Source organism: Cyclopterus lumpus, chromosome 23 (genome assembly GCF_009769545.1).
Source record: "Cyclopterus lumpus isolate fCycLum1 chromosome 23, fCycLum1.pri, whole genome shotgun sequence".
In the NCBI taxonomy this organism is placed as follows: domain Eukaryota; kingdom Metazoa; phylum Chordata; class Actinopteri; order Perciformes; family Cyclopteridae; genus Cyclopterus; species Cyclopterus lumpus.
The window spans coordinates 7,003,937-7,021,748 of record NC_046988.1 but is presented as its reverse complement, the minus strand read 5'-3'; the positions used below and the strand labels follow the sequence as shown (position 1 = coordinate 7,021,748).

The following is a 17,812-nucleotide window of genomic DNA, read 5'->3' as shown; positions in this document are numbered from 1 at the left end:
CTGGTATTTTAGAGGCTATGATTACCATGTTAATCATCTCAGTTTGGCATCAAACTAGGATGCACCACGTAGTTAGGTTTTGGGAAAACATTGTGGTACATAAACTAAATAAAATGTAAACAACGTAACACGTGCTGAAAACACATTAACTTAATTTCAAAATAATTTAACAACACCGTGGGTTAAAAGATGGGTGTTTATTTGACCCAATCCAATAAGTTTGCTGATATATTTCAGACTGGACCAAATTGGTGGATCTACCAACTATATGACAGACCAACCAATACCATGCCATGCTGCGAGCATCCCTATCCCTAACATACCATCATTATCTAATGGTGGAACTCTCCCTTAACATGTAATGCAGCCTCATTAATTAAATCTCCATCATCCGCAATATGATCCATCCATCATAGACCATCGAGGGCCTTGATCAATAAAACAGCCATGTGAAGCTAAACAGTGCAGCAGGAAACTGTGTCCTGGGAAACAGCTGGGTAGCTTCTGCTGACCCATTTTTCAAAAATTCATAGCCCAGAAAACCAGCCACAGACAGGGCTGTGAAACAGAAGAGTAAATGTGTCTTCTGTTTCACATTCATATCGGGCTATAAAACAAAATTCATTCAAAATGAGCAGAACCGTGACCATGTGGCGCTCCAACATCACGTGAAATGAAAGCACACAGCTGAGATCACTCTTTAATTTTCCTTCTTTTTATTGGATACCAGTGTTTTTTTTTGTCTTTTTATATGGTTATTGTTCATTTAATTACTTACTTATTTATCCACCACAGTTTATTCCAGATGACACATACAGTTGGTTTTTAGTCCAGTTTGAGATTATATATATATATATATATATATATATATATATATATATAAAAAACATATATATAAAAAACATATATATATATATATATATAAAACATATATATATATATATATATATAAAACATAACATAACATAACATGCTCAGGCAGGGTTGTTCATATCAGATGACATGAATGAGCAGAGGAGGTGACAGTCAGGGTGGCACAAACAGCAATGCCTTACAGAAGTTTTTTTTATTTTTTATTTATTTAACAAATTCAGCCAGTCAAGATAAATAAAGCACATTTACACCGGTTTGGAAAAAAACAAGCTTGGCATAACATCAAATATTTAAACAAGTAGGAATGTTGAGCCCTCTGGACCGGCATTAAGACAAAACGAGTCAAACAGTCTTTACAAATTATTCGTATTAGTTTTAACCTAATTTACTGAATAAAAAAAAAAACCAAATTGTGTCAATTATCTATCGGAGAATAATCGTATCGTGTAACCTAAAATATAATCAAAATGTTTGACTATTTGTTTAATTTAATCTTTTTTAAAAGCTGTGTAGAATTTGAAAATGTATGACTTTGGCAGGACCGTGGTAGAAAATTATTATTATTTTTTTTAAAAAGAGACAGTAATGCTGTCACTCTCCCCCTCCATCCACTAGGTCACCCAAATAGACTAAAGAGGAACGGGCAGCAAGCAGCTCGTAGACTGCACCAATATTCACCAAAATGGTCTTGTATTTTACAAACAAAAAATGAAATTATTTGAAAGATGATATAATCCCAGTTAAAATCCCTCATATCGCAGCTTTAACTCTTTCTTTTCCGCCTGAACATTCAGTAGTTTCATCAGATTCAAAGAAAATACCAACATGTATTTGCATTTACTATTTGACCCGCTTCATATTAAGGTTGTCATTTGTGACACAGCATGTCCTCACACACGAAGAAATGACAGACAGATTTTGCTTCTAATGATCGGATCTCTACTCTGCTGTGTTAAACCTGCACGAAGACATCAGCACGAACAGTAGAAGGCATTATCACGAGGGGAAATATAATCTTTATATGCCTTGCTTAAGGACAGTGTAGCCGATAACATGGCCGCTACGGGGATCAAACATGGGACACCAAATTGGTCACACTGTAGCCACATAAGAGTGTGCAAGAAAATGGACAGTGCTGCCATTGTGTACGCGCCATGCTCCATTTCCTTCAGTCATGTTCAGCTTTTTTTCCCTTCCCTCCTCTGACCACATGCTAACACTTTAAAGAAATAGTTTTACATTATGATTTTTACATGTGCTATACTAAATATGAAGGGACACCAAGAAAACAGGGGGAAACAGCTAGTGTTGTATTTATATGCTCTGAAATGATGTATTATCTTACTTACAAAATGATCATTAATTACTTATCATCAAGGCTTCCAGTGTGGCCATGAGCTCGGCAGGCAGATTCCACACCCCGAATAAAGTCAGTGCAGATTTCTTCCTGTGGGGCCTATATTTATAATTTAATAATTTGAATATTTGTATAGTTTAGTCAATTTCTGCGGTCATCTCGCTTTTAAATGTAAATTCCAAGTTAAACTGAGAAATGCTAACTAGTGAGCTTTGGAGGCCAACCGTTCCCCAGTCCTTATGCTAAGCTAACTGGCTGAAGCTGCATATTTACCATTCAGACGGAGTGTATCAATCTCCTCATCTAACTCTTGGGAAGAAAGCTAATAAGTGCATTTCCCAAAATGTCGCACAATCTCCATTCATTTTCTGAAATTTGATACTGACAATATATGATAAAACACAACGGCAGAGCACATGTTGGCGTGTTCAACCATTGTTATGAAAACCTGTGATTGAAATGTAAAAAACAACAGCGCTGATGATATGCTGCCCTCGTTGGTGATCATATTGCTCTTACATGTTCTTCCACTGTAGATCAATAAGAAAAACCTTTAAAAATGTATGGTGGTCACTTTAGTGCTTTAAGTATCAAGTTGCACAGAGATGCAAGCTGTGCAGGTTGTAGCAGGAAGAGCGCAGCATAACAATGTTAAGATGCTTTCTGGGTGGAAACAACTGCAGTTCATTTGGCTCACAAGTAGCTTTTGAAAAAGTATAATTTTAAAGAACTTGTTGAGCTTGGGAGATCTCAAACCAATTTTCCAATACACTAACAGACCAATATTTACATGACAGATTAGATCTGCCTTCTGATAAGAAACTTCAGCTTCTTGTATCACTCAGATAGGATGGAATGAGGACAGGAAATCAGAACGTAATGGAAATAGATACAAAATCTGTGTACCGAAAGCACATGCACGTTTTCTTTCTCAAAAGTTCAGTCACATCTCACTCATTCGCAATACTGGGGAGAGAAAATAATAAACGGTGCAAATAATAAAACACCACAAGTAAAACGTGGGTGGAGGGGGGAGTTCAAAGTGTTCATCTGGCTCGAGTTTCGGTGAGCCTGATGAACACTGACCAATGAACAATGAGCAAAATAAAAGCACTAAACTATCCACATGTTCTCTACCTTGAGTCCAAGGAGTATTTTCAAGGATTGCGGTACACAATATGGCACGCTCACATTTATCACTCTTAAATAACAGGTTTAGAAAAGAAACCATTTCAAATGACCTTTTCCATCTACAAGGCCTGCGAGTGTAGAAAACAAAACAACTGCCGTGTCTGTTGTGTTGGCATGTTGTCGTTTTTCCCTTCTGCAAAATAAAAAAATCACCCATTAAAATGCCCCTTTGGGACATCCAGTCTTTTTTTCTGCCACTACCTCTCTTTATATCAGTGTCTAGACTTTTAGAGCACAAGGACAGTGCTGGCGTGGCTATCAAAGAGACCACTGTTCCCTTGGCTTGGCACATATAGTCCAGATTCCACGAGATGACTTGGTAGCGGTCCCCTCTAAGGAGCCTTCTTAGGAGTCAATTGTACCAAATAGTCAGCCGATGATGATCTCCACTTTGAAATGAGGTACCTCTGTGTGAGGTTTGTTTGCAAAATAAATTAATTTCTGATTACATATATTGAAAAGACATTATACCTTCTCTTCGTAGCCATTGATGCACCTTAAAAAAAGAAGAAAAAAGAAATTCACATTAATCCTGAAAATCCCATTTGGCAAACCCAAACAATATGTGGACACCAGAATGGACTCCTTTCCCCTTTTCAGTGACAAGTTCATATGCAACTTGGGTAAACATTCAAGGACTTAAGACTCCATTTCTAATGACTCCTGCTTTGAAGTAAAGCTCTATTTGGAACCAGAGAATGCCAAGCAAACGCTCGGTTGAAGAAAAGCGGAGAGAATAATCCATTCATACACATACCAGCCTGCTTTCACTCCTCTCCCCCCCCTGCCAGTCTTTTTTCTTTTCCTCCATTAAATTTTGGTCCTATTCAAGCTACTAGGTACCAGGACGCCATTATCTCTCCCTTGTTCCTCGTATTTCGACAGTCTTTCAGTGCCTTTCATTATTGCCCGTGGTCCTCCACTCCTTCTGTCTCTGTTTGACAAGACCCCGAGGGGGGTTTGGTCCAGCTGCCTCATATGTCAGTCAGATACAGAAACTAAATTTAAATAAAATACATCCCCCACCCAACCAACCTCACATTTTCAGTCCCAGCTGAGGCCAACCACAAACAAAACACACGCGTGCACATACACGCCCACAATTTCACGAACGAGGAGAAGAGACATGGCAAGAATGTGTGTGTCTTTGGCTGCATGTGTGTGTGTGTGTCCTCTCCCTGATGCTGCTGGTCTGGGTGGAGGACATTCTCATGGTAATAAGGGATTAGCTGGCGGGACAGCAGGAGTGAGTATGGACACAGATGCAGTGTCGAGGTTCCTCAAGGCAAATATGCGCCCCTGTGACGACCCACTTCCTGCCGCTTCACAATTCAAATGTCTTCACCCACTTTACTCCAACCGGCCGCTCTGGCTTCACTCGCCCCGGAAGCTCTAACTCCCTCCTTCTTGACGGGGGCAGAGTCCCAGTCTCATGCGCAACGTGCCGCTTTTGTGCAGGTGCCAAAGCTGGACAAACTCCTCCGGCATGGCGTGGAACCACTTATAGGGCAGGATGTTGTCGTAGTAATGGTGGCTGACCGGCTGCTCGTCCAGGCCGACGGAAAACGGCCAGAAGCCGTAGGCCGTCACCTCCTCGCACAGCCCCAAGGCCAGGCTGACCAGGAAGAGTCCCGTGGAGAGGCGCTTGGCGTGCACGCTGCGGGCTTTCCAGAACTTTCCCACCGTGCGCAGGAATTCGGGGTTGGCAAAGAGCATGGTGAGGTTGGAAGAGGTGTCCGCCAGGGCGTAATACGCCCGCAGAGACGGGTCGGTGCCGGTCTTCATGGAGAACGCCGGCATGTAGATGTAGCTGGAGCCGTAGACCTTCATACTGTCCACAAAAACCTTTCTCGACCACAGGAGGTTCTGGAATCTGAGCAAAAGGGTGACGGAGTTATTCTAAATGTGGAGCCACACGCACACGATTTTCAACATTAAATGTTGTTCAACATTAAATGATTTTCTAAAACAAATGTTTTACAGTTTAAAATGAACTGTCAGTGGGGGGATTCTTACTTTCACTCTTTTAATCCTATTCATGTGTGTGTTTTTATATTTCCTTGTGTTACTTTTACATCGCCATGGATAATGCACATTTCAATTTCCATTTGTAAACGCTGTTTCTTAAGTGCCGTATGAAGTTTGAATTATTGTCGCTTTCAAAATGGATGCCTCGCTGTACATCTCCTAACTGATGCCACAACATAACCCTTTAGCTCCTGTATGTGTGATCGGACGCTCAAACCTACGCTGTGCTAACATGTCTTCTCTTCTGAAGGTGATCAATATCTCTTTACAAGTGATGCATGTTTTATTGATTCTGACTGATCACCTTTTCTCAATGATGCTGGGGTTGGCTGTAACCAGGTGAGTTCTGATTCCCACGTCCTCCACATATTCCTTAGACAGTGGTGGAAGGTTGCACCTAAATGAACAAAACATACATGTGTATTGAACATCACACACACACACACACACACACACACACACACACACACACACACACACACACACACACACACACACACACACACACACACACACACACACACACACACACACACACACACACACACACACACACACACACACACACACACACACACACACACACACACACACACACACACACACACACACACACACACACACACACACACACACACACACACACACACACACACACACACACACACACACACACACACACACACACACACACACACACACACACACACACACACACACACACACACACACACACAGAAAATGTAAGTAAACGATGCATTAACGCTGCGGCTCAAAGTTTAGGTTCACTTATCTCAGTAACCGTTCTGCCAGCAGTTGGGTCACTCCCTAATGCTGACAGATTACTCTATCTGTATCAATGATGACAAGACGTGTTTGGATCTCTACCAGGCAGAATGTACAGTAATGTGAAAAAGTAAAATGCTAAATATAATTCTGTGTTACCAGACGGGTTGGTACTCATTGCATTTATTGAAAATACGCTTTTTTCCCCCTTCTTTTCTCCAGACAGCCAGGCAGTTTTAAGCAGCTAATTTTGCAAATGAAGTTGCAGGACACACTTAAAAATCATACTTTGTGCCACAGAAGGGCAGATATGCTTGGACACCTGGTAAAGGGAGAATCTGCCATTACATTGTCATTTGGATTGCAAATGATATAATGATAGCAATCTTGGACAATCACACCAGCTCCTCTGATGTGCTGACCATTGCGTATTGGTGCAGAGGGTCTTAAGGTGGAGAGTGCAATATGTTGACCATGGGTCTTTTTTTCCACGTTAAATTCACATTTATCGACTTCTTCTAAGCCTTTTAGTTACTGTGTCAGGAGTGTTTTGTAACAGCAGTGGACCAAACTGTGAGCCTGTTCAAGCCTTTACATAGTTGCCTTCAATGGGTTCAATGTGTGCACAAACAAAAAGGCACTCAATGGTGAGAAGAGCACAGACAAGGCTTTGATTTGCAGATACTCTGGATTGCAACAAGCTTCAACAAGCTTCCTCGTGCAGCATTGCATTCGAGTGCATCCCTCCTTTTAACTGAGAATAAACCAACTGGTTCGATAAAGAAACTATTTAATTCACAAGCAACGGTGTACTTTTTTGAGTAACATTTCATTGTTTTGTATTACAGTCTCAAAACAGACTGTTTAACAAAGTGACAAAGTAACTGTCTGCCAGATGAGGTTGTCATGTGCCTTAGTCTATTATTGGCTGAACGATGATCTGGCTCAAGGAGTTTCGATAGATTTCTGCGGTCCAACGACTCATCGTAATGTCAGTTTGTTTTAATATTACATAAAATGAATATTTTTGCATGTTGTGTCTTGTGGCTGAGACTGCTGTGATGTAAATGGTTAGGCATGCCGGAACAGACCTTCCAGCCATCTGGGGCTCCATATTATTCAGTTTTTTCTTACTTTTTAGCTCATTGTAGACTTGCAAAGAAACACTACCTTTAGTTTCGGACATCTTGTATGAAAAAAAAAATATATACTTTTGTTGTCAAAAAACAAAACCATGCTGAAGGTTCAGGGAGAAGTCCAAAAATAAATAATGCACATATTAAGAAGTCAATCAACACGCATTGAAGGTCATGCGGCGTGAACATCATACAAAGTTGTTGAAGAAAGATGATTTCTTTGACTATAATCTGAATAAAACTGTATTTGTATGACTGTTTTGTTCTACTCGCTCCAATGTGATTTGTCCATGACAAATGTGGAATGCTTTTCAATTCACTTTCCCGGCGCTCTCAAAGGGCATTTTGTTGAAATTCAAGGGTCATTAATTTTCCCTACGCCCAAGGTCTGCGATGTCAGCTCTCTCTTTAACTCATTCTGCTTCCACACTCTGGAGTAGTTGCCCCGTTCTCAGAGCTGGTGCCTCAAACAAAACCCATGCAAATGCATCTATTTGAATATGTGTTTCAAACAGAGAAGCGCCTTAATGTCATATTTAACATGTGTAATTTCACCAAACTGCCCATCACCTCATTTTAATTTTTTTAATCGAACATTGAGTTTGCTTCAAATTTTGCCCCACCATATGGTTTTATTCTGCCTCATCTCCTCTCAGTCGGTTCCTATTTTGCTTACTCACACCCAACCTCTTTTCTCTCCTCCCGTGGCCCATTGTTTCTGTCTCTGTCTTCCCTCTTGGCTGCAGTCGACACCAGATCTCATTATCACTGATTGCATTTGGCTGCTCTCTCGGACACGGCCGATTCACGTTGGAAGGCGCAGTGAAGCGGCCATATGAAATGCACACGCGGGCGCTCACAGCCCCCGCAGAGCCCCTTTATTCTCACCGAAAGATGAAATCGGCTTGGTCAATGTTGCGTCCACATTTGCTGCGCCGGAGGATGCCGCCGTTGCCCACCACTGCACACTTCTTCAGCGGCAGTTGCAGAGGGTTGTCCTGTTCGGAGGGAGAGACATGCAACTCTGTTAGTGCGCACACACACACACACACACACGCACATAAATACACAAAGCCACCTATAGAAAAACAAATATGAATTTTCTCTTAAACGGCACCCTAAAATTGATGCAGGTGCATGAGTCACCCGGTGCTCAGCAGAGAACGGGACCGTGGCTAATTTCCCTTCACAGCCTCATGTGCTGACGGACAAACCGGCATGGAAATATGAAGTAAGGAAGTGGACAAAACCAAGTCGAGGTCATACAGCTTATGAATCACATTCGTTTCTGGCTTTTGTCCAAGAGTAAAGTCTGTATTGTGTGGGGAAATTATTTCATGAAAAACAAGCAAATCCTTAAAAAAGGAGAAAGAATGTAGTGCAAAGTATAAAAACACCCACTCTTTTCTCATTCCTGTAAATTAACTGGATGCAGAAAAACGGCCAAGAACAACTTAATAAGTGTGAACTTTGAGCTAAACATTCCCACATTACCAGTTTCTCATAGAAAAGAAATACAAAAACACACGTTCTAAAAAGTATCATCTCTTCTACTACCCTTCCGATTTAACCAAATCTCTGCTCTGGCAAAAGTATTTTCTTTTGTCTATGCACCGTGTTTTTGCCTGGTCCCCAAAGTGGTTTCTAATCAGATTAACTCGAGTACCCCTTCATAGCATGAAGCATTCGACTATCATTGCTAGAAAAGTGATACCACAAGTGGCAGCGATGGGTGTCTCAACCATTTATACAGTCAGTTAGCTAACTTTAGCCATTTCAACTGTTTATCCATTTAGCCCCTTTTAAACACTTAATAGCCAATTACTTAAACAGTTTTTTCATAAGTTTTAGCTAATTGAAATGTTTATTCATCAGGTCTAGCTAACCGTTTAGACCTTCTGTCTCTATATGTGGATTCATATTTATTGGCAGACTTACACCCAGTCCACATCCGGGGAGTATAAAATGAGGGCACGAATAACCCCTCTGATGGGAATCACTGCTCTATAATCATTTGGAGTACATCCTTGTATAGGACCGTTTAAAGCTGCTACAGAAATACCACGCTTCATAAGGCGAGGGCCTAAAATGTCCCTTCTCTTTGCCTTGGCTGCATTTAAGTCAGAGGCGTGAATTAAGCGAGATGGCGGAAACAATTGTGCTCATTATTACCCCTGGAGTGCACACACTTAATACACGCACACACGCACACGCACACACACACACACACACACAAAAGGGACACACATCTCTTCATGCCTCAGGGTCTCTTTTAGACCGTAACAGGGTTGAGTCAGAGGACAATGCTCCACTAACAGCACATCTAGCAAGGGGAGGGGGGGCAGCAAGTGGGGCCTAAACTTTGAGGGGGGGGACACATCTTACAGTAGCACATGGTGGCCTATTTTGGTTTGGATTGTTCATTGTAATGTATGGCTGATTGATGGCTATCATGTATCAATTCAGCTTACCATGAATGCATTTGTCCATAAAATTAAACAATTAAAGAACAATACTCTTCACAATTCTCAGTTGGTCCGACCAACAAGCCAGAAGTCAAAATATATATTCATGTTACCGTGATGTCAAACTGAGAAACAGAATTCGGAATATTTGTCAAACTTTTTAGCTGCTCGAAGAAGAAACCATAGGAATCTACTGTACAGTCCAGTTAACCGTCTGTATGGATGCCCTGTTTGAACTAACCAGCAATTAACTGGCACAGCCCTAATTGGCACATCCCCTGGCAGATGCCCAGATGCTGTGGCTGTTGCCAGCTTGGTGTGGTTGGCTGTCTGTGTTCTAACCTGTAATCACAGCACTGGTAGTTGAGAAAGCAGATAATAAATGTGTGTGTGAGCTTGTGCTTTGTCCATCCCACTATTATTACGTTCCTTCTTCTACCAAATTTAGATAGTGCAAGCATTAGATGGAGACTCACACAAGCACAATGTTGGGAAATGTCAGACAGAGCAAAATAACCACCAGCTTCAACAACAACGTACATATTAGCCAACATCATATATCACCACCACAGTGGATACAACATCTCAAAACCCTTTAAAATATTGTATATTATGGATTTTCTCTAATAATCAATTACACATTTGTCAATAAAATGCCTAAAAAACAGGTGATTGATTTGTTTTGTCAAGTCAGCAGTCCACAAATAATTAGTTCTCCTTGTTATATTTATTTACTGGCCCTCACCTCCCCCATTCCTCCTGAATGAACATGCACAGCTGCAAATTAGGGTCACATATTCATTGCATTTACCAACCAGGATATTAGACAGCGAATCTGTGGCATCAGTAATGGGATCTAATCATTATTCGTGGAGATGTATTGCCCCTGGATACAAAACCACGGCAACAGCACCTACACCTGAGGTTCTCATTGCTTTTGCTCTTTCCAGGCACAAACACCCTCATCCTCATGCGCGCCCACACATGGGCACAAAGCCATGTAAAAATAGCCCAGACATAATGTACAATAGTAAAGTCTCTAAATGGAAAGGAAAGGGGAAACAACATGGGAAGGAGATGCTTGAAGAACATCCTCCAGTCTTTTCCCTTGACTGAAACGAGTATACCGAAGTGGAAAAACAACAGGACAGGACATATCCTAAACATAAATCACTTTACCAGCTGTTACATATCATGTCACTACAGAAACAGAAAAGTGAAGCACATCACGGTGATTAAAGTCAAATTCAAAGAGTAAGATGGAGTATCTTTCATTCTTGCTGTGAACTGATACACCCCCTCGTTAAAACCCACAGGCCCCACAACAGTGTTGCATTGCACTGAGTGGAAGAGAGATCAATCTCCATCAGACCGGACTGAATTTAAATCGGATCTTAGTTCCTTTTCAAGAACACATCTGCCCGTCTCAGAGTAATGCGTCTTGTGGCTCTCTGAGGGGGAAACCAACCATTTGTGTCTGTTAACATACCTTCACAAGGAGTGGGTAAGTCTCATTGTTGACAGCGTGCGAGTGGTAAAACTCCCCGTCGTACCACAGGACCTTGCCCATCGGCGAGTTCTCCTTGGTTACCGCAAACCTCTTCCGTGGCTCGCAGCACTCCGTCAGCAGCTTCCTGTGTAGAGAGGATGTAGGAAACTATACATCTGGTGGATGTAACATGTGGTGATCTCCGGACAGTTTCACTCAACTGGATTCATCAAGATAGCTGGGTAGTCTGGTAAAAGACAGGCGGTAATAATTGATTATTATTTGCCGAACAAAAGGATCACAAGGAGTTTTAAGGATATCAACATTCAGTAACAGGCTCATGAAATATGTTAAATAGTTGGGACTGTAAATCATAGTAATCCATTGGACACTATCTGACTAAACAGGTCTTTACAACTCTGACTTTAAAACCACGGCTCCGAGCGAGAATCACATCCTCTCCGTCCGCCGCTCTGCAGGTGTCACTGTCTCTTATTATCCTAATTGGCTTTGCCCTGGAGAATGTCCTCATATCCTCAACTGAATATGATCGTAAACCAATTTGCCACAGTGTGACCAACACGCACTGTTCATCTGGTTTGCGTTCCAAATCAGCGCCACTGTCCAAATGATAGTGTTTATGATATGTTTGCATCTCTTTTGGCATTACTGAAATGTTCCTGTCGGATATCAAACAAAGCTTTGACAGATAGCAAGCTTTAAATATGCTTTTGGTAGAATAACAGTTGTTCTTTTTGAAAGATTGGGGTATTTTATAAAAAGACTGCACATCCAATGGAAAGTGGTTTATATTAGTCTCATCATATCGACTGTCTACTGGCATTATGCCCATATGTTCAGGGACTTCAAATACAGACAAAGGAGGTCAGGCCACACACACACACCGTGGTAATAAATATTCCCTAGGACCCCTGTGTTTGCTGTTATTATATATTTGCATTATTTATCTTTAGTGTGCTCTAAAGTGGATGCAAGGTTAAAAAACAAATAAACCACAAAAAAAAGGGAAATGTATTGTTATTTAACCCAGGGACCGACTGGAGCCCGCATAAAGGACAGTTGGGGGCACCGGGCCATCATTTGGGAAACACTGCTTCAAACCAAAAGGACAGAAATGTGAGACCTCGGACGAACCTGAAGTCCTCGATTCCCGTCTGGTTCTTCTGCCATAGGTCCCCCTGCCTCAGCACCTCTTCCACTATTTCTTTATCGCGTGGCAGTCTGTAGACGGGGAAAATGTAAAACCAGCAAAGCACCAGCACGCACATCGCGGCCCACACCGACAGCTTGCCCCGGTAGCATCGCACCAACATCTTCTCCCCCCCACACACACCTTCCTCTTGTCTATTGCACAGATCAAAACAATCGGTGCATGCAAATTGGAACCGTTGCAGGAAGACGCGGTTTCTCCGTCCCCGTCCCCCCCCCTCACCCCCTCTGCAGACCGGGGTGGTGGAGTATGAATGGAGGCTGTCGAGGCAGGCGGTTACCCGGTTGTTCGGGTCACGCTTCGGTCTGGAAAACCGGGTTCCGTTGGTGAGGCTCCGATGGAGAGAAGCAGGAGCGTCTAACCCTGCAGCAGCTCACACTCGGTTGCGGGTCTGTGGTGCAGTGTGTCGGGATCTGCAGGAATCTGCCGCACTGGTCCCGGTGCATCACCACCATCATTACAGCCCGGCTGTGAGGAATCATGCGGACACCCTCCCCGCCCGGTGTCCCTCTCTGTATCCCCTATCCGAAAGTCCCCCCCCCACCACCACCTCCACCTCCACCTCCACGACCACCACCACGTTGAGCCCCTTTCTCGTGCCCTCCGGTCCTGTCCTCGGGCCTGCGCTTGTCCAAAGTCCTGCTGCAGGGTCTGCGGTGCGAGTGAACCCGGCCCAGTCCAATTCAGTCTCCCCCCCCCCCAGAAACCTCCCCCTCTTGTTCCTGTCAACACCCCCCCGCGCCGAGACAAAGTGCTTCTTGTGCTCTTCGAGGCGCTTCAAATTGGCCAGAAATGGCGCGGGTTACAACCGAAGTCGACCTTCAAAATAAAAGCACACAAACGGAGAACACAAAACAGAAACAAATGACGTCCTCCTCCAGTCGACGAGCCAAAGCGAACACTAGAAGTCTCCTGCTAACTTGTTTAATGTGAGAGGGCTGCAACACGGTCCCAGATTAGCACAGTAATAAAATACACAAAATAAAATCAGTAACAGGATATTTACTGAAGACACTGACAATTCTACAGCTTTTACAAATACTTGTAATGTATTTAAATAGATGAAGTAGAGGATACATTTACACACGTGCTTGCATATGCATCGTGCCTCTTTTGTGCAAAAAGCATGGATAGATTAACAAACTGGCCCACTTGGTCATGTTTTGTTTTTTTCAACGTGATGCTAATTGAGTCCTTTTATTTGTTTCATTTTATTTTCGCTATTTCTTTATTTCCTTTTTCAAATAGGTAAAAGGGGGGGGGGGCATTTTACATGTCTGTGCTCTCGAGACAAACAATATGGCATAACCTCGTCAATATGGCACAACCTCGTCTCTGTGCAATCATTTTTTTCCAACTCTCAAACAACTCCTCAGTGATCATTTTCCATTTGAGCATTCACTGAAGATACACAGTTACATTTAATTTGCAATAACTAAACAGCTTGTTAGCGTGGGTAGTATTTTGAAAGTCTCGCTTCAATTGTTCCGTCTTTATTGCCGCTAGCTTGACACTGGCTGCTGCGAATAAATGTGCAAATGAAAGCCTCCCGCAGAGATCAGCGATGGGACGCGCTGCCGCCCCCTGCTGGTTTCTGTCTGCACTGAATGAAAAAGGCTTGAAGGTGATTGATTGAGATGCTGCTGCAGCTGACGGTCACAGTGCCACACCCCAACGCCAACCTGAACTTAATTTATGCTCGGCTTTTTAAATCACGACATTTTAAACTGATTTATCTTTTACTAAACTATGCAGTGCTCCTTTCTGCCCCATAATATGTAATCATTTTCATTTCTGTTCTGAATTTCCAGCCCAACAACCGCGAAGTGTAAAATAAACCTCTGCTCCCCTCGTGTGGACAACTCGGTTCTCGGACTGAATTGCAGTTGCTTTATGTATAAAAAACAACAACAACAACAACAACAGCAACAAAAACACGTGGGGTAGGAGGCATTTCAAATAACTTTATATTCTTTCTGTGAACTCATTTTTTGCTGAAAGTATCTTTCTATGTGAGAAGTTGGTATCTTCAATGTAAAAAATATAATACATCTCAAATTTGAACACGTTATATAGTATAAATAAACAGCAACATATAGAAAAATGCACTTATTGACTATAGTTTAATGATTTAGGTTAGGGACACAATTAGACACATTCTACAAGGGTATTTGTGTGCATGTGTACAATAGACTACTAAAATCCAGTTGCATTAAATAGACTTGTCCTGCCCAATTAGTCCTCTTGTGGTAATAATAAATGCTAATGCAGATGCTTCGGGATTCAAGATTACTTCTAATGTCTCAAAGGATCAAAGTTTCATGGATTAAAGGAATTGCTGATTTTGTATTTGTCAGCACATTAAAAAAAATACAATTCTCAAACAAGACATATGTACACAACAGTATTCACTTCACATTTAAAGGCAGACACTTATACAATTTAAAGTAAACAAAAGCTTGTGCAATTGAGGTAGGAAGCTAAAAGCATGTATAAAGACCTAACACAAGGTTGAATTCAATATCAATATAATTACATTCAATGAAAATAAGAACGGGTAGGACCACTACTTCAAAATAAATAAATAGACAACGATCAAACTTTATTCATATAGTTCCTTTCCAACAGGTTAGTGCAGCTCAAAGTGCTTCACAGGTGACTGTCAATAAAAGAAAAATAGAACAAAACAAGCGTGGACGTGCAAATGAAAAAACTAAAAACAATTCAGCAATTTAGCAATTTGAGACGAATGCACATGAGATAATTCAATGATGAAAATAAAATTGAATAAAACCAAAAGCTATAATAACAGTAATAGAAGTAAAACAGCTTTACATAAAAACTAGATTAACAAAATAAAAATAGAATATAGAAAAAGTAACGTATACAACTTAAATACAATAAATATATTTCTTATAAAATAAAATAAATAAGATACACACTTCAAAAACATGTAGAAAACACTTTTAACCACGCAAACAACAACAAGAACCATCCCGTAGCTCTAAGATAAGATGAGATATTCCTTTATTAGTTTATTACTATCCCCTTCATCTGGATCTACAAGCAGGAGAAATAGCTGCGACATGTTGGCTCCTTTACGGGCAGCGTCAAGGTTAGAGCAGCGGGCAGCGGGATGTCATGGCCGGCCACTTGGCTGAAGTCATGCGTCAGCTGCTCCCTCTGCTCCGTGTCCAGCCAACGGTGCCCCTACAGAGGCCTGTACAAGGCCCAGAAAGTAAGGATACAGGGGTGCATGGATACAGTCAGATGGAGAAAATTAATAAATATCAGTGTCAGTGGTGGAAGAGGTATTCACATCCTTTACTCAAATGAAAGTACACTGCAGTTTCAAAATACGTCATTACTAGTCATGCATTAAAAATGTCAAGTATTATTAGCAAAACGTACGTAAAGTATTAATAGTAAAACTATTGTCCCTCATGAATGCTATTCTGTATTTTTGATTATGCAATTTTACTTTTGTTGCTGGTCGAGGGGCAACATGGGTCACATAAAAAAAAGGGATGATTGTTTCTGAATGTAACTGGTAAGAAATGGATTCAAGTAAAAAGTACATCTCTCTGGGTCATTTTGATGTATGATACACAGTGACACCAACAGATACCGCAGGCCTCTACGTTTACGCCTCGTCATCCCATGAATGAGCTGGCTGGTTCAGAAGCATTACATATAGACAACTGAGAGGACATATAACACATTTAAAGAGCAGGCGAGGAGGCGAAATCCTTGAAGATCGCACATCAACAGCCTGCCTCAGAGAATAATGCAGCTGTAGCAGATTTGTCCCTTTTCCTTCTCTCCACCCCCAAAAGGTTCAAAATTAGTTAAATTCTTCAGATTCACGGCAGCATAAGGAGAATTTTGAGGTGACACATTGAGCCGTCACCTACCTATTTATGAAAGCGACGATGGTAGAAAGTGCATGACAAGCCCTTCCCTGCTGTACCAAGGCCCTCCCTGTGTTTTGCTTTTTGTGTGCATGTGTGTCTGTGTGGAGACAGAGAGGAGTTGGGTTGCAGCAGAAATAGAGCTCCCACCTGCTGAGGATCACGGGAAAAAGAAATGATGACAGAACATTTGCTGTCTTGCTCCTTCTATCGGCCCTCATTGCTCACTGAGGCGTTGCCTCTTCTTCAGCTCCACTTCCTGTATTAGTGGCAGGAAGCAACACCACACAGTGTTTGAAAAAAAAAAAGAGGCTCATAGTGTAACAATGTTTTATTACCGTTTTGTATAATACACATATTACGAGATTGTTTCTTAGGGGGCCTACCTTTCCTAGGCATTATCAGCAGGTCATTTTTATTCACATATTTAAAAAAAAGTGACGTTTGTGGTTTTTGTACATTCATTGAATTTCATGATTTTAAATTCAAATATAAAGACATATATGTATTTTAAGCCTAAAGCATTGACAAAAGATAGCTTTTGGGATATGAATAATGAATACAAGGAAATAGTACATATATAGACCTAATATGAATAAATAATATATACATATTTATTTTTTCAAATGTATATATATATATATATATATATATATATATATATATATTGTGGCATCACAAGGGGACAGGTAGTGGAGGGGCGCTACAAAATGGCCACCAGTGCAAGAAACACATCTCCCAGCCTGCCTCACCGCTCACCCAGCTGCAGCTGCTTAAGGCACCTGATTGAGGCAGGGCTGGGAGACTTAAGAGAGAGCACCTGGGAAGGAGAAAACACACAAGCGGAAGGTGAACCCACGAGCACCTGGAAGAGGACGACAAGGAAGAGGACCTCGTAGCCTGGAGTCACCAGTGTTGAGTTTTGTTTGGTTAATTAACCACTTTCTCCTCCGGGATGTTTTATGTTGTCTAACTGGACCCTTTTTTGATACTTTGTTGTTTTTGGACGTTACCTTGCTGGTGGGATGGGAAATAAACCTTTACTTTTTGTTAAATACCCTCGGACGTGCCTGTGTCCAGCTCTCTTTTTGCACTGCCCCAGGCTAGCCTGTCCTAGCGACAGCCCGTGACACTACAATATACATACATATATATATATACATACATACACACACACACATACATATATTTATTTGTTTTACATCATGCTTTGTATGTATTATGTTTTGTCTTTTCTGTGGACCCCAGATTAGCAGCCACTAAGGCGTCAGCTAATGGGGATCGAGTTAATAAAACTAAACATCACATATTTGTTTTAGATATTGTTGATATCCATTTTATAATT

General features: G+C 41.5%; 1 protein-coding gene across 1 annotated transcript; it reads right to left on the bottom strand.

The window, feature by feature from the left end:
• Positions 1 to 1,085: 1,085 nt before the first annotated feature.
• On the bottom strand, positions 1,086 to 13,318 carry st8sia1 (ST8 alpha-N-acetyl-neuraminide alpha-2,8-sialyltransferase 1). The gene is made up of 5 exons (XM_034526202.1): positions 12,481 to 13,318; positions 11,326 to 11,470; positions 8,260 to 8,369; positions 5,754 to 5,846; positions 1,086 to 5,294 (listed from the first exon to the last, which is right to left on the bottom strand). The coding sequence occupies exons 1-5, from the start codon at positions 12,657 to 12,659 to the stop codon at positions 4,814 to 4,816; spliced, it is 1,008 nt and encodes a 335-aa protein (XP_034382093.1). The 5' UTR covers positions 12,660 to 13,318; the 3' UTR covers positions 1,086 to 4,813.
• Positions 13,319 to 17,812: the final 4,494 nt, after the last annotated feature.

What these genes read in the sequence shown, in the direction of transcription:
- st8sia1 (XM_034526202.1), bottom strand. Translation starts at nt 12,659, where the DNA reads ATGTTGGTGCGATGCTACCGGGGCAAGCTGTCGGTGTGGGCCGCGATG. An exon ending in CTTACCCACTCCTTGTGAAG is followed by an intron (nt 8,370 to 11,325) that starts GTATGTTAACAG and finishes CCCTCCGAACAG; the next exon opens with GACAACCCTCTGCAACTGCC. An exon ending in CAAGCCGATTTCATCTTTCG is followed by an intron (nt 5,847 to 8,259) that starts GTGAGAATAAAG and finishes TTGTTCATTTAG; the next exon opens with GTGCAACCTTCCACCACTGT.